At 44.9% G+C, this 22,999-nt stretch overlaps 1 protein-coding gene across 2 annotated transcripts in view; it reads left to right on the forward strand.

The window, feature by feature from the left end:
* Window positions 1-12,959: 12,959 nt before the first annotated feature.
* The window catches only part of ITPKA (inositol-trisphosphate 3-kinase A), a 38,438-nt gene continuing 28,398 nt past the window's right edge, over window positions 12,960-22,999 (forward strand). The window contains exon 1 of one of the 2 annotated variants that reach the window (XM_075105580.1): window positions 12,960-13,693. In XM_075105580.1, the coding sequence (XP_074961681.1) occupies window positions 13,190-13,693 (504 nt within the window). In that variant the 5' untranslated portion in view covers window positions 12,960-13,189. The remainder of the gene's footprint in view (window positions 13,694-22,999) is intronic. The other variant, XM_075105579.1, reaches the window with a different exon arrangement.

Below are 22,999 nucleotides of genomic sequence, written 5' to 3' on the forward strand. Positions count from 1 at the left end.
CTCATGGGACTTCTAAAGAATTGAAAGAATTCGCAAATACTAATGAGTGTTCCAGTTTGGAGAAAAGATGAAGCTAAGTGGAAAAAGGAGAAGAAACAAAAAATTTTGCAAAGTCAGGCTTGCAGTGAGGAGAGAAGAGAGAATTTTCCCATTCTCATGGATAGCCACACACACATCCTTTCAGGATAGGTGTCCACAAACCTGACATAATTTTTTCTTCATTAAAGTATAACAGACCTGACAGCTGATCAGTGCGTGTCAGTAATGGAGACCATGTCAGCAGTTGTTCCTTGAAGCAGATGTTTCCTCCACTTAACCCGTCGGCAGTCCTGATTCTTCACACGGTTTTGAACGTGAGTCTTAACAGGTGAACTGTGATTAGCGGTTTCTTGTTCAGAGAACTTCCCGAAGCAGGACAGCTGTGAACATAATAAAAAGTGTCCACAGAAGAACAGCGTGAGCAATGAAACTTCAAGTATTCACTGCTGCACAGAAGTATCCTCTAGCCAAGGGGAAGAAGAGGAAACACCACCTGTGCAAGTCACTGCGCATCAAACAAACTGCAGCCCTCATGGCTCACAGTATAGATTTCTATTTCTATTTCTGCATTCAGACTGTTAATACGTCAAAGCTGTTAGCTCTACGGTCTCCAGTTTTCTTGGCTTGCCTGTCATAGAGGTAGAACAAGAAAAGGAAAAGGAAAAAGGAAACAACAAAAGGAAAAGACACTAATGGTCTGTTGTTGTGGTTTCTCCCTGGCACAGTACTGCTTTTCTCCTGTCCTTCCAAAATTATATGCTAGGTCATGCTTTAGTATAAAACAAGAAGTTATTAAATTATATAACTTACATAAATTTATGTAAACCAAATAAAATCAAAACAGGCAGACAATTTACCTGATAGAAATGTCTGGAATTTCAGGAAGTCCTCTTTGAAATTTTGAGTGGGTATCGAATGTCCACAGGTGTGCAGGTACAGTGCTGCTTCTTGTAAGAACTGTTTTTAAAGGAAAAGCTCGAGTGATCATAAATCTCAGGCAGTATTCTGAGACTAAAATTTCAATGAATCAGCAGATCAAAACTGAGTGATACATCACAGGATCAGGTCTGGGAAAAGGAACCAGCTCAATGTCATTTCAGCACCGCCCACAGATGCTTCACCTTTGCTCACAACTACTAGAACACTTTATGCCTCAGGATCCTTCTTGTAGCTTCCTCTGGAGATGTACCAAAGCTTAGCAAGATGAAAGGGCTTTCTTTAAAGGTCCCATCATCCCACCCCGTAGAGACATTGTTAATGAGATTATACAGCATTCGTGGCGTCCCACAAAAAGTACAGCAGTTCAGCCATTGCTGGAGCAGGACTTAGCATAAGTACCCAAAGCCAGGCAGGCATACTCCAGTTCATATTTCTATGATTTAGCAGAAGTACTGGGAAAGGTTTTTACCTACAAATCTATGACTAATATGCTAACTCCCACCTCACTTGATTGCATTGTCCCCCCTTATTTCCCCGATCCCTTCTTCAGGATTCACCTGAAGTGCATGTATGGACTCCTGCTCAGTTCAGGTAGGGGCCACCAGAGGGTTGCTGCAGATGCTGACCTATTCAGGAGCAGGCTGTTGCCAGGTGCGTGTTGCTGGATGCATTGCAACTATTGTAAGAAGGCTTTTTGTGTGAGAAAGATGTTCAAGCACCTGCTCCATGAGTGAGGTATTGCTACAAGGTGAGGTGTGAATATAAAGTGAAGGACACTTTGAAGGCATGTTCCCCCCTAAAAATGAACTCATCTTCCTTTCAGATAGGTTTAGTGGGTAAGGGAGAAAGCTAGTTTTCAGATCATTGACATCAGGTCTCAGAGGCCCCTGTTAGTTATAAATCAAAAGAGACAGGAAACCCTCTCTCATGAGGGGCCATCATTCTCTGCAGGGTTAAATTTTGTTTACCCCCAGAGATTTGTTAAGACTTGACCCCAGGGGTGCCTACAGGGTGAAGGAGCCCCTCGGTAAGCATGGAAAAGTAGAGCGATGAAGTTGGGAGAGAATCTGCCTGACATCTGAACGTTGAACAATTGATTCTGGCTCCATCCAGGTCCAGAAAGACAGCACAGGTAAGAAAGAAAACCAGGAGAAAAATCAATCAAATTAACATAAACAAATTACTATCCTGAAGACTGACCTTTACTGCTTACCTACTAAGTACAACGATCGTGTTTTCCTCCCTCCTTCTCAAGAAATGAAGAGCTAGCAAAGGTCCCCACAACACCTTGCACCTGGAAGAGGAGAATTGGCAAGTCCGTGTTGAAGCCTCTTACTGAAGTGTGTAAGAACCTTTGGGACACCAGTGAGGGCCAGAAATAGTGTTTGGAACAAGAAGCCTGAGGGCTGCAGCCCAACACTGCTGCACCTTGAAGTGGGGCCGAGCACAGTAAACGCTGGTTCATCAAGGACTCCTTGTCTCTTAAATTCTGCTCTATAATTAAGCTTACATTCACCTGACCTACTCCTGTCAGAAGGCCTGGGGTGTCAGACACACTGTACTTCACCTTTTCTAGAAAAGTTTTTGGTGGAATTCCTGCATGTCTTGAAATTAGCGTTCAATGCTTTTCCACTGATACCTCTGTTAATTCCCCTGCAAAGAAATCTCCTAGACATCTTAGAAAATGAACCTGAAGGAGTCCTCTAGAGACTGGCTGCCCCAGGATTTGTTACCTCTCGTTTGCTGGCTCGTGGCACCAGAGTCCGAGCTCCCTGCTAAACTGCCTGATTTTACCTCAGGGCCCTGCCCGCGATGCCAGCTGCTGCCTGCAACTGGCCGACAAAACTCTTCATCAAACAGCTTAGCAAGCCATTGGTTTCAGGCTTTGCCCACTGGTTATGTTTTGCAGAACTTTTGTTCATCTTTCCCGCTCTCCTTTGAATTCTCTCCCGTTCCAGGTGGTATCCACCTCCCCCGAAGCACGATGCCCGAAGCTGGGAGCAATCCTGTGACTTTACAAGTGCCACACAGATTGAAAGCATGACCTCAGGGATGTCACATATTACATTCCCATTTGTACCGTGAATTCAACATCTCCCTTGTACTAGCGCATCACCTCTTGTGTTTTTAAGTCTGAACCATGATACTGCATCCAAACATCCCAGGACTTGAGACGTGGATTCTAATCCAAGCTTTTGAACCTGGAGCTGTTCAAACTCTCCAGCCTCATACAGCCAGGCTTTCATGACAGTTTGGGGTTTTTTTGGTGTTTGGGTTTTTTTTTTTCTTTTCCCCCCTCTTTCGGCAGCTAGCACCCTTGGAAAGAACAGATTTAAACGCCTCGTGTCTTTGAAGCGAGTAACCAATTGTTCATCCGCGTTCATCTGGGGCCACCTGGTGGTAAAGTGTGGGCGAGGCAAGCGAGGATGACCCAAAGAGAGGTACTTCATGGCTGGTGTGTTTCAATTCTGGTTTTTTGACCTGAAGGCTTTTACCTCCAGACTCTCATGCCTCTTACTTCTCTCCCTTCGCTTCTCTCCCCCTCTGCCTCTGATCACCTCCCTCTTCCCCTGGAACAAGAATGCAGTTTCAGCTTGGCCACTGGTGGCTTTCTTGTCCCAGTAGTTTGTTCATCAGTCTACCACAAGCCTTCCTCCCTAACTTGCTAAAATGTGAGGACTGTCCAGTCCTTCTGACACTGGAAATTACCTTGTGTTGCTCCAGCGAGAACTTCTTGTTTCTGTGCTGCTCTTAGCTTCTTCCATGGTGAAAGCCTACTATCTCTTTTGGGTTTTTTTTGGCCTGCAAGTGGGCAGGAAAAGATGGTATTGTGGATTTGATTTGTCAGCGCCATCATTAAGATATAACTGAACTTTACGGTTCAATGTTATTTAAAAATTAATTATGAAGCCAGTTGCCTACATTTGAAACGGCATTTTATTTTGTGTGCTTTGATTCGTCTCTGTCATTGTTTCAGGGAGACATTTATCCATTCATCCTCTTTGAATATCTCTATGAGTTTGATCTTCATGTGACAATCTGAAAAACAGTGTGTGGTGTATGGTTATGTATGAACATTTAACCTGCCAGTAGGCATTTTCTGTGTAAAGTGCAGCTCAATGCCTCTACTATTAATCTCAGCCAAAATTCTGCTGATCTATTTACACAATGAAATCTGCAGATAACATTGTTTTCCAGGAATCCATATGCGTGTGTGTCAAAGGAAAAGCTTTTCATGAAAATTACCGAAAACTGCTTGTAAGGGAAATGCCATTCCTAGAATGAAAATTAAATCCAGCAAACAAACCCCTAGACACTTCATGTCGGTCTCCCTGTATCATCTCAGCCCAGTGTTTCAATTTCTGAAGGTGCTTCTGTCCTCATCAGGCGATTTTTTAAACTCTTTGGGAAGTACTTTTTGATAACATTATAAGAAAAACAGGATGCATTACTCCCTCAACTGATATATAGAAAAAAAAAAACCACAAAAACTTTAGGTTCTAGTTAGTAAACATCATAACTAATTAATAGTCACCTTTGGCCAACTTAAGAAACCAACCAACCAACCAAAAAAACCCAAGCTAAAACCGAAGGGTGTTTCTTCAAGTTTATAACAACCCCATGAGGGAAGCAAAGGTCTTCTCCTTGAAATTTCAAAGAGGATATATTTTCTTTGTTTCCTGTTCGGTCATCATGCAGCCTTGCAAAATTGTACTTACCTAAGGCAATAATGTATTGGATGCACGAGTAAAGTACCCTTGCCATTTTTCCTTTGTTTTGCTGTACTTTTCCATGATGTTAAAGAACCATGTTAATAGTTTTTTATGCCACTAAAAGCATGGAGTCTTTTTCCCCTAGTACTTTTGCAGGGCTGTTTTGTTCATCACTGTTTATTAGGACAAATTGTGCAACCAGTCCCATCGAAAAGATGGAACGGTGGAAAGCACCATGAGTTTAGGAGGTTGGAGGAATGCTCGACTGCTGAGCCACCTATTCCATCAGAAGAATCTGCTGAAAGATTGTCCACCCCTGGCTTATAACATACTAACAGAGTTCCTCACGAGGGAGAATGGGTGGTTTAATCCTGTCTTGCTCTCAGTGTATTTTTCCAGCAATCTGCTGTCCTGGAAAGAAAAACAGAGGTGGAAACCCAATCTAATGATTTGCAGTCCCAGTTTAGTTACTGAAGCGAACTCTCTGGGCTCTTTGCAATGGTGGAAACACCAAAGACGAGTGCCAGGTATTAGCTCAGAACGCGGATGCGGCAGGGTCCTGAGTACATGTACAGAACTGAAGAAATGCATCAGAACAATGGTGTAGGAAATCTCAGAGCTTACCCACAAGACTGAAGGAGAAGACAGAGAAATTTATATTCTGATTTGAAAAAAAAATAACAGATGAAAGAGATCCATGGCCCTAGGGAGAGCAGACCATCTCACAGTCCCCAATATTATTTTACTTCAGCAGAAACTGACAGTTAATATTTCTTTAACGCAAAAATCAGAGATTATTTTCCATTCAGCCTGCTCAAAATAATATCAAAACAAAGGTAATTGAAACTTCATACACGTTACCACAGAAAAAGCTTGGAAGAACCAGACCTTGAGCATACCTTTTACATGTTATTTTATCTACTTTTTATACTGATTTTACTCTTGCAACATTTAGCGCAATAGGCTATCCGTTGTGAATGGTGACACAGCGCCAACGGTTATGTTGTGCTCGCATGAGCGGCATCATTATGGTTGCAGTTGCTTGACTGTTTCTGAATCCCATCATACACTTTTCAGCGGCATTGCTAGCAGTGGTAATTTCGGGGACTTCTCGATAACAACAGAATATGGGTTCTCTGTTTTGAAGACGGAACCACTAAGGTAACTTGGCACAAACATTAAGCTCTGTTTTGGTTTTATGTACTGCTTTGCTACCAATAGCCTTACAAGGACTGGCACTACCAAAGCCAGCTATCCATAGCTTGTATGGAAACCCAAAAGTTAAACTTTACGGGAGGAAGGGTTTTTGAAGAGGTGGGTTTCCCTGGCATGGTGGGAGGACGTCGTGGTCACCTGGCACTCACGACCTGTCAGCAGCTGAGCCCAGCCTCTGCCTGCAGCGGCTGCACTTCGCCCTGCCAGGCGGGAGGCGAGGGCGCAGCGAAGTGCTGGCATGGGGATGTACAACCTGATGGCACAACGCTTGTGTTGGCCGTGAGGTTGGAAATGCGCCTCTCACGCTATGTTTTGATTCTGCTCTTCTCCTCGGTGATTTTCATAGATCACTTTTTTCCCTGACATCTTTATGAGCGACTGGAGGAAGTCATTATGCAATATGTTTCTTTAAGATTACTTAAAGGTTATGCCAGGTACAGGTAGTGAAAAACCCTTTGAAGACAGTGACAATAAGCATGTACTTGTATTACTGCTAGATTTGTTCCTATGACATCAAGTAAAAAAAGCATGTATAAGTACTTCTCACAGACCCCCAATATTTAATTTTATGAAACAACAACAGAAAAAAAACCCAGAGAAAACATTTCCTAAATATTTTTGCAAATTATTTTTATTTTTAGTCTATCTTGTATTTCTTTTTTTATTATATATTTCAGTTGATTCCAGATGACAAATAATCAAAACCTGTGCATAAAAATCCCTTTCAAGTTCTTCCTCATACTGTGATCTAGTTTACAAAGCTGGGCAAATGTGTGTGCCAACAGGCGTGCTGGGAATATGCAGAAAAAAGCGAGCATCGTTATAGAGACTAATTTGCAATTAGTGCAATTAGGTCATGCCAAAGAACACCTATATATCCTAAAGAACTCTGAAAAACATCCTAAGTATGAGTAATTTCGCACAAGCACAAACTGGACCCTTACATTAAAACAAAGCTGCTTGCTCATTGCCTGGTAATTAGTAATTACTAGTAATTACTGTTGCTTCCCTTTTCCTTAAAATACATCCATATGGCATCACTGACATCACTAGAGCGTGTCTATGATTTTTTGTGGATGTATTTGGTTTTTAGTGCGGCACTGCCAAATGAACTGGCAAAGAAAACTGTGTGGACAAAAGAAATCTTTAACGTACTAAACCTTCCTCCCACCTCAGCTATTCAGTCGTTCAGTAAGAAGTTTGAAGAGTTTTCCAGAAACTTCCCTCTTGAAAAGGGAAATAAAAACCTGTGACTGTTGGGATATAAACTTTTGACCACATTTGTGTAGTAACATCCTTTATTAAAAAGACCATTTCAGTTCAGCTGCCGTGCCAGATTAATTGTTGTAAAAACGCTACTTGTGATGGTTTCTGTGGAAAATATTAGATTCTGCTTTAACTTTTGGTAAAATCTAAACTAGTTCAGGCTTTTAGTTTTCTCCATAATCTGGAGGGGGTTTTATAATTTATATATTTAAATGTCTTAAGAGTGGGATAGCCTATTGCTGGGATGTATTTTTAATCTTCTCTGATAGGGAAGAACCGTGATTTGCCTTTAGGTACGCCCCTGGGTTGCAGGGTGCACAGGTGAAACTAAACTTCCAGGAACAGTCTGCCTCTATACACAGTGAGACATATCCTGCTCTTCTTTACACTATTATAAAACAGGAGTAAACCCACAGAATTAAAATCACAGAATTTAATGTGAGCATTACTGTAAGCCCAGGCAAATATGTCCCGATGTTCTGAGGGGGTTATAAACGGCTGGCCAAAAACAACAACCGTGGTTACTTAAAGTGTAAAGCTAATAAGTGGTTTCACTGAAGTATTTATCTTTAAACCAAATCTTCATAAGGAAGTTCTCACAGCCAGTTCAGAGGGAACTACGAGGAACGTGGTTGTTAGGGTGAAGTGTTACCTGTAATCATCTGAGATGCATGACAGCGAAACTTGCTCTTGTTGTGTTACGACATTTTTGTGTGGATTTTCTGCTAAAATGACAGTTGTGGAAACTGAATCTTTTATTTAAGCTGAGAACAGGCAAAACACAAGTGAAAATCACGACGGTATCTCAGATACTCTTCTACTAAGCTTCAGGCACTTTGAGGAGGGAACACACAATTCACACGTCAAACTCACAGCCTGCAGCCAACGATGCTGCTACCTTTTATTCACCTGGCTGCTCCTTTCAGCACATGCTTTGCATTGCGGAATAGCACACCCACAGCCCCTTCTCCTCTCCCATTTTATTCTGCTGCCTGGATGTGCTGGCCCCCAGGCCAGCAGTAGGAGCGTGAGGGAGAAAGGCAGTGGTGGCAGGCTGAGGGAACTGGGGAGGAGAGGCCCTGCTCCTCCCCTTTCATAAGGAATAACAGCGACTCTGCAGCACAAGATGGGCAGATGTGGAAGAAAAGTGTTTTTCTCCTCCTGAGTGTTTTCCAATCACTTGTGACCTCCCTTTCTTCATGTCTAGTGTAGCTCTTACTTCCCATAGTACTTCCCTCCCCTCCCCTGTAGAGTAACCCTACGCTCTATATACCAGCAGACCGTGGTGATTCATTTTGGCAGCAGGGGTGCTGTGTACACCCCTTCTTCCCCCTGGCCTTGTCCTTGTGGCTTTCTTGCCATCATGGCTGTCACCTTATGATGTCAAACACTTGCAACCCTTTTCCCAGAGGACGGTGGCATTGTTGTCTCCCCTGCTAGCTCCCCCTCTTTCATCTGAGTGGGTGAGGTAGCTGAATAGTTCAAGATACCTTTGTTCAGGAATACGACTTGGAAATGTAATTTTGATTCTATCCACGAGGGGACTTTCATAGGGTATTGGCTCTTTCCTGAAGGTTCATCTGATCCATACACTGACATCTATACAACCATGCTCACTTCCACCAAAATACTACATCCCCCTCCTAGCTAAGGATCTGCTCAAGTCCCGGTATCCCCTGCTAAGACATCTCTCATATCCTTGGAATCACTTCACACCTTAATAATCCAGCCACTTTTATGGTTTTAAAAATTGCTGCCTGAGTTACAGCTGTGCTGCTTCTTAGGTAGAACCAGATTCCTGAACCCTTTTCATATGGCATTCACTGAGCAGATGTCCAGGGCTTATATCAAAAGTCTCAAAGGCTTGCATACAGAAATTTGGCAAACAGCCTACAAAAATTAATCTGAAAAAATATAGCTCTCCCACTTATTGCAGCAATTGCTTTCATGGCACATAACCTGGGTTTGGAGTTTCATTCTCCTCTTGCCTGTGGTAGCTAAGCACTTGGATAATTTGATGTGGTTATGTTTGCATGACAAAAAGCGGATGCGACTGTAACACGCGCTAACCTGCTTACTTAATCTAGCGAGCAGCCAAGACAGCAACTAGGACACCCAGCCGGGGTCCCCAGCCCGTTTGAAGCTGGTGAGGAGCTGATGAAGGTGTCTGCCCTCGCTGGCACTGCTACTCTGCCAGCTACAGCCCAGCCCAGGACCTGCTCTGCCCCCGCCCGCCCCGGGCGGAGAAGCATCTCCTTTCCGCAGCGGTGCTCCAGACCGGGCACTCAGCCCACGCGTCGCTTTCCTTTTTGCCTTTGCAGGCGCAGCTGTGCTCAGCTGTGATTTCAGCCACTGGGGGGAACCTTAGGCTTAGTCATGAAAGGCCTGTGGACAAGGTGGGCTATTCCCTTCGGCCAACCAGCTTCAGGCCCATCTACCTTGCCCGCAGTCCTGAAAAAGGGCCTTCCTATATGAAAACATATCCATCTTTTATTCTCCCCCATTATATCCTGAAAGAGATATTGCAACTACTTATAAACGCTTTCTCACTTGTACCTGTTGCATCCAAGAAAGATATGCGAATCACAACTCTCAATTACTTTTCAGGTCTTCTTAGGTCATGCTCCGGCTGGCATTGAAGAACGTGGTGTTTCCTAAGCTCTCTGAGAAGTCTTGTGTGGGCAATGAAGTATTTTGTATATGCTAAGCAGGCCAAGTTAAGCCCAAGGCTCCCCTCTGGATCTTATTTAAACTGCGGTCTACGTGAACTCTTTCAAATCTGCTAGAAGTGTCCACAGCACCTTTGCCTTTGTGTTGCCAAGACTCAGACACCCTATGGGAATGCAAACCGAAAGGAAGTAAAAATAAGCAATGTGTTAATGCCAACAATGTTTAGAAAGGGATTTCATGGGAATGAAATAGTCTTTTTTTTTTTTTTTTGCCAATATAAATAAAAGCAGAAAGTTCTTTTCGTAGTAGGAGTGTGTGAAATGTGAAACTCCGGCTGCGAGAAGCAATACTGATATGAATCAGAATGACTGCAGCAAACACAACTTTTTACCCCTGGAGGTGGGAACGTGATCTGGTGGTTACAGCAGCAGAGAGCAAATCTGAAGTGCCTGTTTCTGCCCCTGACTCACTGCACGTCTATAGTCAACTCATTGACTATCTGTACATCAGTTCACCCACCTGTAAAATAGGGACACATGTATCTGTGGCTTATCAGATCTAGCTCTTGCCAAGCATCATTAATGGATGCTGACAGCCCTCTGCAGGGTTTCACAAGTGGAAAGTACGAGTCATTACCACTTCACCAGGATGCCAGCACCACTCCTTTCGTTAAAACAGTCATACGCTTACAAGCAAACGCAGTGATACCCGACTGAAGAATGTCTTTATTCTCCTGGTGGTGTTGAAAGACTTTGAGCTAAATCTCACACAGGCTTCAGAGATCAGTAGCTCTCTAAAGCTGATATGCTATAAAAGCAGTCAGCTAAACCTACCTAAACTTATCCAACCAATCACCACCAAATGATATTATTAAAAGGACATTTTTCTATGTTTATACATGTATTTATTTCAGTTAAATGTATTGCGTACATTTTGGTTTTATCTTCATTACTTGAAATGAAAACCTTTAAAATTATATTTTATAACATAACTATCAACTAATTTTAGTCCTACGTGGAGTGAGTTAGTGGTCTCAGAGTTGTTGCTAAGGGTAAGGTTTCCTAAATAAGGAAACCTTTTATATAAGGTTTCCTGATCATAGACCGCACATAATCTTGTAATTGCAGAATCAGCAGACAGAGCAATGGCTAAACGTGGCTGGAAACCGAGCTGTCCTTCCACGTGCAGCAGGGCTCCCTGGAGGGCTCCTGTTCGGCCTGTGAAAACTTGCACTTAACCTCCTCTCCTGTGAATAATCTCTTTTTCTGTCTTGCTTGTCTAGAGACAGAAGCTGTCACAGCTACATAAAGTGGTGAAGTGGGTCCAGCCTGGTGTGTGTGGAATCTCAGATACTTGCTTATAACTGGCCTCTGCGTTTTCTGCTGTTGTCTATGAATTCATCACTGTGAGTCTTGTTATAAAGCCATTAATTATAAAATCATGCTTTTGATTAAACTGTTCTGACTTTAGGCACTGGGCCTAATCAGTCTTCACATTTTGAGACAGCCTTTCTGCACTATAAAATCTGAAACTAATTACAAAGTTAATAATAAAAACAGTGACTGTGTCTCCTTTCAGAAAGAGCTTAAACCTGCTGTGGTCTACCATGAAGGAACACCCTCCTACAGGCGCTTCGGGTTTCTTCTCTGTCTGTCGGTGAAAAGCTGCACTGCCAACCATTTTCTCCTGCGCTTTACTGCTAGCGCCTTTACATAATTCGGTGGTAGCTGTCACCCCTGCCTTGCCCACCATGTACACCTTGGCAGCTTCTTGGGAGAACTCCCACAACAGCTTTGGCACAAAGAACTGAATCCACCACAAGGCTTGGCTGCTTAAGCTGGAAATTCAGATTGTCCAAATTCCTGGCTAGGCACCACCTAATTCTAGAAAAGCATCTGAAGACACCTGAATTTTTATTTCTGAAGTTCCCCAGCTGCCTTCCTGTCTGCTCCCAGGCATTTGCAAGCTGAGGGCTTCGTGAGCGGCGCAGCAGTAGTTGCCTCAGGAGAAGCCTCGCCGTGTGGTGCCTGTTGAAATACTTTTCCAAATTCTACCTGCAAGATCGGGCCGTTAAATAGTCCACTGCAACCGAATAATCTGAACAAATCAAGACAGGTGAATAAATGATTTACAGTATTGCAGGACCAGCCATGGCCCAGGCTGCGTTGCATTATGTGTTGAGGGGGTGCAGCCCCCTTTTGCAAGGAGCTCGCAGCCCAAGTAACAGCCAAGACACAACAGATGGCGAGACAGATGGGAGAGTACAAGGAAACAATGAGATAAATGAGCAAAAACTAAGTCGAAGCCTTCAGCGGTTGGTTCCAAAATTATTAATTTTACTAATCATCTCAGCTGATATAACCCTACGGTAGGATATAACCCTGCGGTAGGATGCCTTTCCTGTTCCAAAGGTCTTAATAGCTACGGCGACAATGCTGCAGCCCAGCACGGGTCACATCTGAGGTGACGAGTGGGAGTCGAGCAGGGAAGAAGCACCGACGTGGGGGATGTTATTTGCTGAAATTCATTCGGGGAAGGGGGCTGGGGTATCTCAGTAACCCGAGGCTTAAGGCACCCTGAGTAAGCAGAGCTCAGCGGGTAAAGCGCTGACTGATGGAAAATCTCAGGCTTTACACGAGGAGAGCTCTGCCCTGCAGCCTGTAACGTGCAGGGGAGGGGATCTGCAAACCGCCGGAGGATGTTAGACGCGGGACGTGAAACCTGACCTGGGCGGCCCACGGGGAGCCACCCCCGGGGGGGGGGGACGCCGAGGTCCCGCCATGGCAGCCCTCCCACGGTAGCGCCCACCCGCGGCGGGGCTCCCGGACGGAGCCCGGACGGCCACGAAAGGGGGGCCGAAATCCCGGGGAGGGGGGCCGAGAGCCGCCTCCCCCCGCCCCGAGCCGCCGCGCTGCGCAGCCGCCATGCCGCGGAGCCGTTAACCGGCGGCGGCGAGGCGGGAGGCGCCCCGCCGGGACACCCCCTTCCGCCGGGACACCCCGCGGCCGCAGCCCTTTCCTTGAGGCCGCCTGAGGGAAAGCGAAAGCAAAAGAGCGGAGGCGGTGGAGGGGAAGGGGCGGGCAGGGGCTCCCCGCGGCGCGGCTGCGCTCCTCCCCTCAGCGCCGAGGCGGAGCGGGGCGGCGGGCGGGCGGGCTCAGCGCACCCCCATGGCCCTGGTGCCGGGGCAGCGGGGACGGTAACCGGCTCCGGTTGTCGCAGCGGGTGAGTCAGAGCTACCCCGGGGAGGGCGGGCTGGAGATGAGCCTCGCCGCCGGGCTCCGAGCAGCGGCCGGAGACTGAGCCACAAAGAAGTTTCCTCAGCGGCGGCGGCGGCGCGGGGCTGCCCCATGCACGCCCCCGGCCGCCGGCCTTGGGGCGCCGCCCGGCCAGCTGCCGGCGCCGACCCCGGCATGGAGCCCCGCGCAAGGCTGCACGACAGCCCGGACCTCAGCCGGGCCAAGCGGCTGAGCGTTGGGGAGCTCCGGTCCCTCTTCGAGGCTCGCTGCGCCGCCGTCGCCGCCGCCGCCGCCCGGCAGCTGCCCGACCCGGCGAAGAGGGGCTGCCGGCCCCCCAACGGGGTGCTGCCGCCCGTTATCCCCCGGCTCACCGTCACCGCCGAGGAGGGCGAGGAGGCGCAGGGCGGCCCCCAGGCTGAGCCGCCGCGCCCCGAGAGCGGCTGGCTGAGGACGGACAGCTCGTTACGCCTGCAGTCCCGCAGGCTCTCCACCTCCTCGCTCTCCTCCACGGGATCCTCGTCCCTCTTGGAGGACTCGGAGGACGACGTGCTGAGCGACACAGAGGGCAGGAGCCAGGGCATCGTGCACCTGGAGCACGGCGAGGACACCAACCAGGTAGGGGGGGACGGGGTTCGCCCCCGGGGTTGGGGGGGGCGCCTGCCGCGGGGTCTCCCAGCGCTCCCGTTTGGAGCGAGGTTCCCACCTCCCGACTCCACGCAAACTCCGGGAAACTCCAGCCCCGGGGCCGGCGGGCGGCGTCGCGGTGTGCGGGTTGCTGCGCCTCTGAAAAACGCCGTAAAACCCGGCCAGGTCGCCGTTTCCTTTCTGTGAATGCTGTGAAATTGTGCTTCATGTCCCCAAAAATACAGGGGGACGCTTTTTGATCATAACTGGGTTGTTTTTATGTTTGGGGTTTTTTTGTTTTGTTTTGTTTTTTTTTTTTCCAGTCTCCTTTACCAGATCTTCAAAATAAAATTTTTCCAGGCATTTACCAGCAGGTGGTTGGTTTTTTGTTTGTTGGTTTTTTTTTGTGTGTGTGTGTGTGTGTGGTTTTTTTATTTTTATTTTTTTCTTCTTCCAATTCTGGAGTCTTGTCAATTTTTTGAACCGCTTCTTGCTGCGAGCGTGACAGGAGATGGGGAGGAGCTTGGAATGGATAGAATGCATGCTTTTGTCCATTCTGGCAGCAACACATTCTTCTCGGTAAATCCCCTCTGTAATTTGGCAGCTTGCATCCATGAATTGCACTTTTAAAGGCATGTAGTTAGCTGCTTTTTCATCATCTGTAATATATGTGCTTGCCTGACTCCTTATAATATGCTTCTTGGGGTTTTGTAGCTGAAGTATGTTGCTTTAGTGAATTCCCCCTCCTACCTTTCCTGAGACCACAATTTAAATTGCTGTTCTACTGCCAGCTCATTGGCACTGAATTGTTTTCAAGCAGAACATGTTTTGAAAAAACACACAGGGGAGAAGTAATGCCACTTGTAGGTGATACCTCCAGCTGGACTTTTCTCATGGTAATTGTGGGTTTACTGCTTTAGAGGACACACAGTACAGGAGCTAAAACGGTGTGTGCAATATTGGTTTTGTTTGCATCAACTTGTAGCTCAGTTTTGGGGATGGGTGGGAAGAAGGGTTGTACTTTGTCATACTGTGTATCAAGAAACTGATAATAATACTACTTAATTTGTGCTTTTGACGCTGATACGGAGTTGGGTGTGCGGGGGAAACACTACTGCGTTGCTGTTTGGCTTTCTTTTCTAAAATGCATGCTATGCTAGTGGGGATTTTGCGAAAGTAACAGAGGAATAGAAACTGAAGGTGGAAATGGGCTATTGGATCATTATCCCTGCTTTTGCAGTGGGCCGCCTCCGTCGTTAATAGGGAGCAAGAATTTAGGGGCAACACTCCAGCAATACAGAGGACTCTGAGGTGGCATCGTCATATCTGGTTAACTTGTCTGTCAATATAGGCTGAAGCAAAAACTGTTCTTCAGGCAAGAAGCCATGCTGCCTTTAAGGTTTAGCTTCTCTGAAGTCATTGGTATCGTATGAAATGTTGAGTCTTAAATAATTTGTTACAACTGTATGCCTTAGATACATGCATGCATCTAAAGCATACAGCATAAGTGGATGTGAGTGGCATTACTTTCTTTAAAATGACACAAAGTTTCTAGGCACTGCAAAATTAGAAAATGTTTTATTCACCCTCTAATGACAAGAGAAGAAAATCTGAAAAGTCAAGAAGAAGGTATTTAATGATTATAGACAACCTAAAATAGCTGTATTGTAAGTATATTAAACTCCTGTTCATTTAGGTGCATGGGAAACTGAGAACTTCAGTAGTATTATGAGAATTCAGGTTTTGGAAAAAGTTTTTTGCAGGTTTCCCAAGTTTAGCATGGCTGCGGCATGTTTTAATGTCTCATTGGTAAAGTAAGTGTTCACTCAGATGAAGTATTCACTTCATGTTGTTAATGGCCGAGTTACTTTTCTATACCTGCAGCGTAGGGGAGGATGGGGCAAACTGCCCACCAGGAGCCTGTGTTCTGACTGATGTTGTTTATCTCATTACCGCTTCTGTGGCAAGCTGGCGAAGCAGAGCTGGGGCCGGTACCTAGGACTCTAAAACAGCAGAACGAAGAATCACCAACTTTATGACACTGCCTAATAAATTTAACAGCCCAAATCTTTTATCTGCTTAATGCATGCTCACATAGTTAATCTCTCCTTTCCTTGCTGCGTTACCCACCAAGCTCGAATCCTGGAATCTACTGTTTTCCCTGTGGTCAGGTACACTGCTCCTCATCGGGTGGCTGTGCTGTGTGCTTGCTGATACCTGGAGGTGACCAGGACGGGCTTGTTCTTGTGTTTGATGTCTTTTGGTGCTGGACAATGCTGTGATACCAGCAATCCCTATGCTCAGCTGCCCAGTCTTTACAGACACTGTTTCTTTAGCGAAGCGGTGAGTCCATGGCATGCCAAAGTAGAAGTCCCTGCTTTGAACCACTGCGGGTTCAACTTTACAGGATGTGTCCTTTCTACTAATTAATCTTGAGGCAGGATGAATAAGTGTGTTTTAGAACAGAAAGCTTTGGGTTCAAGGCAGGCATGCACATGTGAAAATAACTAGAAATTTTAGAATAATCCGAGGAATGGTTTTATATTTTGAAGGTTCTATTTAGAGGCAAATTGGCTCATTTTGTTCATATTTATAGTTTTTAGTGTATTTTAGTAGATGAAGGCTCGTTCTCAGAGTGGAACATAAAGGATAGAGGCTTCTCTGAAGGAAACTGAAATCAGAGGTGGGCCAAACTTGGCGTTCCCAAATTCATGGGAAGTTGTGACATTCTTAAATTTCACTTGTATTGGAATTTGATTAGACTTTTCTTTACAAATATTAGAAATTAATTTGGAACCTGCCACCCTGTGACTAAGCTCAGACCAGCGCTCAGAGTACTGCTGGACTGTAAAGCCTACCAGACTCCCCAGTGCCTAGCAGGGACCTTGGAAACTTGCCCAGGTCTTCAACTGCGGGAGGAGAAATTCTGATAATGTTCCCATTATCAGGGCTTCAAGGCTTCCATTTGCAGACCCAGGAACTTGAGACCTAAGCTGAAGAAGGCCTTCCCAGGCCTCTCAGCTGGAGGCCTCTACTGTTGACCGGGAAATCAAGACTCAGTTGGGTCTTCGAAATATTGTGAGCTCTCAATATTGTGTGCAGGCCTGTGTGAGAGACTGGAAACTCTGGAGCCCTTCCTCTGTGTACAGGGCTTGCCAGCCCGGGGGTTATCAGGCCTTAAATCCTGGGATGGTAAGCCTGGGAGTGCTTTCCTCACCCGTCCCCCTTGGAGGATGGTTCTCCCTGGCAGCTCAGTAGGCGAAGGGAGAGTTCCCCTAGAGGCTGTGTGATTCGTCAGTTAAGTGTTTCACAGAGCATTCTGGGTCGGATGAGTTGGCATGTCAAGATGATGTTAAACTTTTGTTTCTTATTGAGCACGGTATGTGGGCATGTCCCTGGAGCCTGAGGGCCTCTGCTGAGGGGAGTGAGTACCTTGGGACCGATGACTGATGATTATGGTACAGGTCCAGCCTGGCTCAGCAGGGATGAAATGCTGTTACCATCTAGGCAGGCTCAGCGGGTAGGTGCTCCAGTTCCTTGGCATAAGTTCCACATTTCATTTTGCAGTAATTAACAGTGGCTTTGGAAACTGGACTGCCCCGGCTTTCCTGGAGGAAGACCCCTCCAGCAATGGGGAGTTTTAAGTGTGTGAGAAGCCTGTTCTGCTGCTGTCCTGTCAGCTGAACTTGTGGTTCTGTGAAAACCAATTGTGCATAGTTGCGTTAATGTAATTTGTGTAACACCATAGCTGGAGCCTCACGAATCTTGGCAGTTAAGTTAATGAAAAACCATTGGTTATTATTTAAATAGCCATTTGACAGAATAGATTTCACCCTTTGACAAGAATTAACGTTCCTGCCTTCCCTTGCATTTAAATGGAAAGCGTGCTTTTCTACCCTTGCTTCATGCCATCCGGGAATTGTATATACACAGTTGAGTCTTGTGGTGAAAGCACCAGTGGTCCATTTATATTAATGAAGGGAGTGCAAGAGTTATATATTTTTGTCTTCATTCTGTGAGCGAGCAATTTTAAGGAATACGTAAGTCTGGTTAGCACCTTCTTTGTCGGGACAGAGGCTTTAAAAAGTGGTTTTCACAGAGAATAAACACCAGGATAATGTGCAGCAGCCTCTTGTCCCCTTTATAGGAGAATGTTATTTACTAGATAGAAACATGCCAAATAAATCTACTTGTTCTCATAACTGTGACCTGTCATTCCAAATTCTTAGATCTGTAACCATGAGAACAGCTGACAGCTTGCTAGAGAAAAAGCAGTTCAGTTCTTGCTTGCAGTGATACCAGTCCAGAAACTTTGGGGGATAGCCATTAGAGAAGCTCATTTGGTTTCACTGATCATCTCACCATTATTTTTCATAATACCAAGCACCTTAAAATGGACAAATGTATGGAGAGGCACTTGCACTTAATAAATACAGACCAAAAGTTTCAACTACTTCAGCTCAGGGGTGGGTTACATAAGCTAATGCAGTAGAATAGAATTGTTATTTTTAAATGAAGAATGGGAACGAAGGGATGACATAAGTAAGACTGTTAATGGGTTTTTAGCCTACTTTCCAAAGGAAAGAAAGCTTGTGTAATCACTCTTATCAGTTGCATTTTAACAACTTTGGTAGATTTCTGCCAGATTTGGCAGTGGGATAGACATCTCAAAGTTTCTTCAAGAGCTTTTTAAAGTTCCACAAAGATCAGCCTCTGGGTGGAGGAGAGAAAACCAAAATAGGTGCATACCTTTTTTTTCTCAGGAGGAGAACGTGCAGGATGAATTCAAATATTGTCTTCCATTCCTCTTGTTAACTAGTGAATGGGCATGACCATGTTGGCTAGTTGATCAGTGCTTATGTGCTTGTGCCAGCCGCTGTGGGTAGTGCCTCTTGTCCTGAGGGTCAGTAGGAGAAAGTACGGGAGGGAGAATACAGTGCTGTGGGCTGGTGAGGTTAGGGAATGTGGAAGGCACTAGTTGAGAGGCAGGGGAAAAAGCTGAAGAAATGGTGGGAAGATGTGGAAATGTGAGGGGGATTGGAGGGCTTTTGGCACAAGCTTACAGAGGGCAGTGACAAGCTGTAGTTGCTCTGATAAGGGTGCAGGACGGTAGATACCGGTCAAGTAGAAACCAGGCTTCATTATTTAGCTGCTTATGGAGAAACTACTTTTAATGGAACATATTTCATAGCTCTTTAAAAATGCTGTTTTATGATGACAGTCCTGTATACTGAAATCTTGCTGTTGTATACTGAACAAAATGAGGTGAATAGCAGTGGATTACATTCAACATTTCCGTGTTGCACAGTTATTGGGCCAAAACTCTGAACTGGGAGCCTTCCCCCAGTTTGAGGATGGTTTCTTCTCCACCGTACACTTGGATGGTTGAGTATATGGACACATCAGCAGTATCAGTTCTGGTGGTGACTGTTTATTAGTAATGTAGATTCTTGCCTGGTAGGGAAATCAGTTAGCTCCTTCCAAATCAGTTGGGAGAGAGGCAATTAAATGTCCTATCAATTATAGTTAAGAGTTTCCAATCCTGGATATATCTGAAATGGTGACTTACAGGTTACAGGATTCTTCTCTTCTTAATCAATTTCCCTCTGATAGTTCTCACTTTTCTTATGTTAAAGGACATGTTGCTTGGGTGTACAGTTTGAAATTGGAAGAGCTCTATTATAATTTTTTTTCTTATGGACCTGTTGGATTAGGTATGTAATGGAAGTTTCTCTATATATGCATGTCTACAGTTCAAACCTCCTTATAATGCTTATTACATCTGGAAGGAGGGAAAGAAAGTAACAGTGACTTCTTATTGTTGGGTGGTGCATTCATATTTAAAGAGGGCATACTGAAGGAGATTCTTCTCAGGCTATCATCGACTCAGCAGAGCTGAAATTTTATTTGTGAAAGCCCATTTCAGTCTGAAAAGGAATAAGGGTAGTGGCTGGAGCAATAGTTTGGAAATTTTGCATGTCTATGTATATGTTAGGGTTCTGACACTCTTAACCTATTAGACTGGTTTGATGAGGGTGGACATTTTTTTAATTGAATGTGAATTGAGAGGTTACTTTTGTCTACATCTAAGGTTTATTTTAAATGGAATGTATTAAAGTGAATCAGTTTGATTAGATGCTCACAATGTGATGCAATTTAATACAGGTAATATTTCTGGAAGCTGAGAATGCATATTATGTGATAGCTGTTTTGTTTAGCAGTGAATAAGAGAAGAACTAGGGCTCATCATACAGCATTTTGTGGTGATTATCTATAAAATGTGATGGCAGAAAAGGTAATATTATCCTTGCACATCTTGGAAGGAAGAAGTGATCTTGTCTTATGTACAGCACCAGTAGAGTCACTGTCTCTCTCTCTCTCTCTTCTACCTACCTTCTCTGTCAGTGTAGTTTTTGCAGAGAAAGGGGGCTGAGACAGAAAGAATTGGATTGTCAGTCCATGTTAATTTGGATCTTGCATAGCGTAGGTTTAGATTGCATTTTTAAGTGCTCTACTCAACTTTCTCTACCAACAGAGCTTCCTCTAAAAAGCTCACAAGTTGGGCAAGATGGCGTTGTCTGTCCATAGCCTACCATACCTGGGGAAAAAATACTAAAAAAAAAAAAAAAAAGCGGGGTGGGGAAGCACAGGTGTTAGTCTCCATCAGCTCATTCTGAGGGAAATCATAGAGAAGGGGGAGAGGCTACCTGTTCATCCAGTGTCAGACTAGCAAACATGTTGGTGTATTGTTTCTGGTGCTTAACTGATCTGTTCCTGTCAGTAACGCAGAATGCTTTCTTGGATAACACATAGCCAGCAGCATTTGGGTGCGTTTTCATATCGATAAACGCTGAGCTTCCCACAAAGGATGAAATTTTCCTTTCCATTCCAAAAGATGGAAGAGTGAAGCTGATGCTATAGAAACCTACCCTGAACCCATCAGGCATGGCTACTGTTGCCTGTTACCAAACCTTCTATTGCTTGGCAAGCTCGGGAAGAAGTTAGCCAAAGACCAATTGGCAGCTCATTTGAAGCAATATCATAGACCTGGCACGATCGAGACTCATAGCTTGGGTCAGAATCTCCAAGCCAGTTGGTGACTATAGCAAGCATGACACAGATTCTGCTTTGTGGGAGCTTGGCATTAACCCAGAATCCAGAAACACTCCTTATGTACAGGCTGAAATATCTTAGTAAGGTGGCATAGTGAATGCAAATTCTATACACTGTTTAACCCAGCCCACCAATATCACCTTTATTTTATTCATGTTCAACTTCCATCCGCTGTTCTTCATTAGACTTCCAACCTCAATCATACTTGCGCCACGTTGATAACGGAGGTGTGGTTACGGGTGATAAAGAGTAGGTATAGATACATGTTATGTCTGCATGTAATTGGCACTGAAATGTATATGACTCATCAGTTCACCAAGTGATTACCTTTTTAACAGGAAGCTGGGATGTTGCAGAACTGTGTGAGTAAGAAAGCTAGTGGCAATGGCACAGCTCACCTGTGATGTATCAGAGGAGAATGCAAAGCGCTGCAGTCTTCATACAACTTTCGTATGTTATGGGTAATTCTCTTGGTACATTATATTGAACACGGCATAGAAAGAGAATGCTTTTAGTTCCAGTCACGGTAGGAAATCATCGTTCACTGTCAATATAACTGATTCTACCCCCCGGTCTCTACCACATCCTGACATAAAATGATCCAGTCTTAGCTATAGCTGCCTTCATAACTCTGAGCTGCCACAGACAACACAGAGAATGCAGCTTTCTTTGTCTCTTAGCTTTCTTCAAGCAGCTCCATAGACTTGAGAATGCTGCAGTGGTGGTTCTCAGTGATGTTCGCCGTGAACAGCATGTCATTTCTGTGCTCTGGTTTTTTTCATTTTTTTTTTGCTTCCTGTGGAGGAGTACTGTATCAAAAGTAAGTTTCTGCTTCTCACCTTTGAGGTGCTGGTGCTCCTTGAAGTCTGTATGTAGTGCTCACGAGGTATTGATGGAGCTTGGCTCTGAAGGGTCTGGTCGGCCATCCCACTCTTCAGGCACCGGTGAGCTTGAGGACGCTCAGCCGTGCACAAGGGAGCTGTGACCTAGGTTTTCCCAATACAAGAGGGCCATCTGGCACAGGGCCTGAACACCCTCTCCAAGTACAGCACTCCTTTGAGTGCCCTCTTTAGCAAAGGCACGTTAAATGGACCAGCCAGCTCTAGCTCGCTCTGCAGCATGCGCTTTGGAAAGGAGAGGAGGATAAAACACTGTTGTGATGTATCAGTGAGGCCTCCCACTAGTGAAATGTGTTCAGATACTCTGAAATAGCCATCTCTGCTGAAAATCTTCAAAGAGCCTGTGAGCGTGTGGCACAGGTCTTCTCTTGTGATTTCAAATGACCAATCTTATGGGCAGGTGCCACAACAGGAAGCTGTGAGATGCTGGTGCAGGCTAGTCAGGAGCAGCACTTTGGAGATGAGGGAGGTAAGAGGGTTGTGATCGGTGCAGGAAACATACAGGTAAACAGGAGGGGAGTGATTAGGACTGGTTGGGAATGTCAGTGGAAGCATGAGGGGAAAGATTAGACAGAAGATGAAAACTTAATGGACAAGCAGGCTATTGCTTTAAACAACAAGGAAAATACATTCTCAGAAAAAAAAAAAATGCAACCCCAAACCCACATCAGGAGAACGTGAGACAATTATATGAAGAATCATCATTCAGTCAAGCATTGAAAATACATGAAAAGAACTAAAGGTACCGCAGTGTGGGCATATTAATATTCTACAGTCTTTAAAGTAGAACTCAACTAATAAGCAGCTGTGTTATATTGCAGAAAAACACGAAGGACAAGTTAGTTACATAGCGACTGGTGCGATGTGTTGCAGGACCTCTGTTTCTTCATAGATAGGTGCGCGACAGATCAGGCAGATCACAAGAAGAGCAAGACTGACTTCCCAATTTTATTGCTGCTGAGTGCTGATCTGGAGAACTGATTGCATTTCACAGTGTCCCTGGGAGAGACTAGGGAAGCTATTTATGCAGACTTACACCGTGGCTGCTAATTGCATTTTTCTCATTGTCTTACTGACTGACTTGAGAGTATGGGTCTTATTAGCAGAAATGCTGGATGTTTGTACCTGCACCAAAGGTAATGGGAGCTGTTCTACAGTATTGTATAACTGACACGTCATTTTGAGCTTTCAAAATTAATGGGTACTTTTCATATTAACCTATCTTTCCTTTGGTATTTTCCATATAAGATATGAATAAAAGAGTTTGCGTAGCAGAGACTGTGAA

Source organism: Phalacrocorax aristotelis, chromosome 10 (assembly GCF_949628215.1).
Source record: "Phalacrocorax aristotelis chromosome 10, bGulAri2.1, whole genome shotgun sequence".
NCBI classification, from domain to species: domain Eukaryota; kingdom Metazoa; phylum Chordata; class Aves; order Suliformes; family Phalacrocoracidae; genus Phalacrocorax; species Phalacrocorax aristotelis.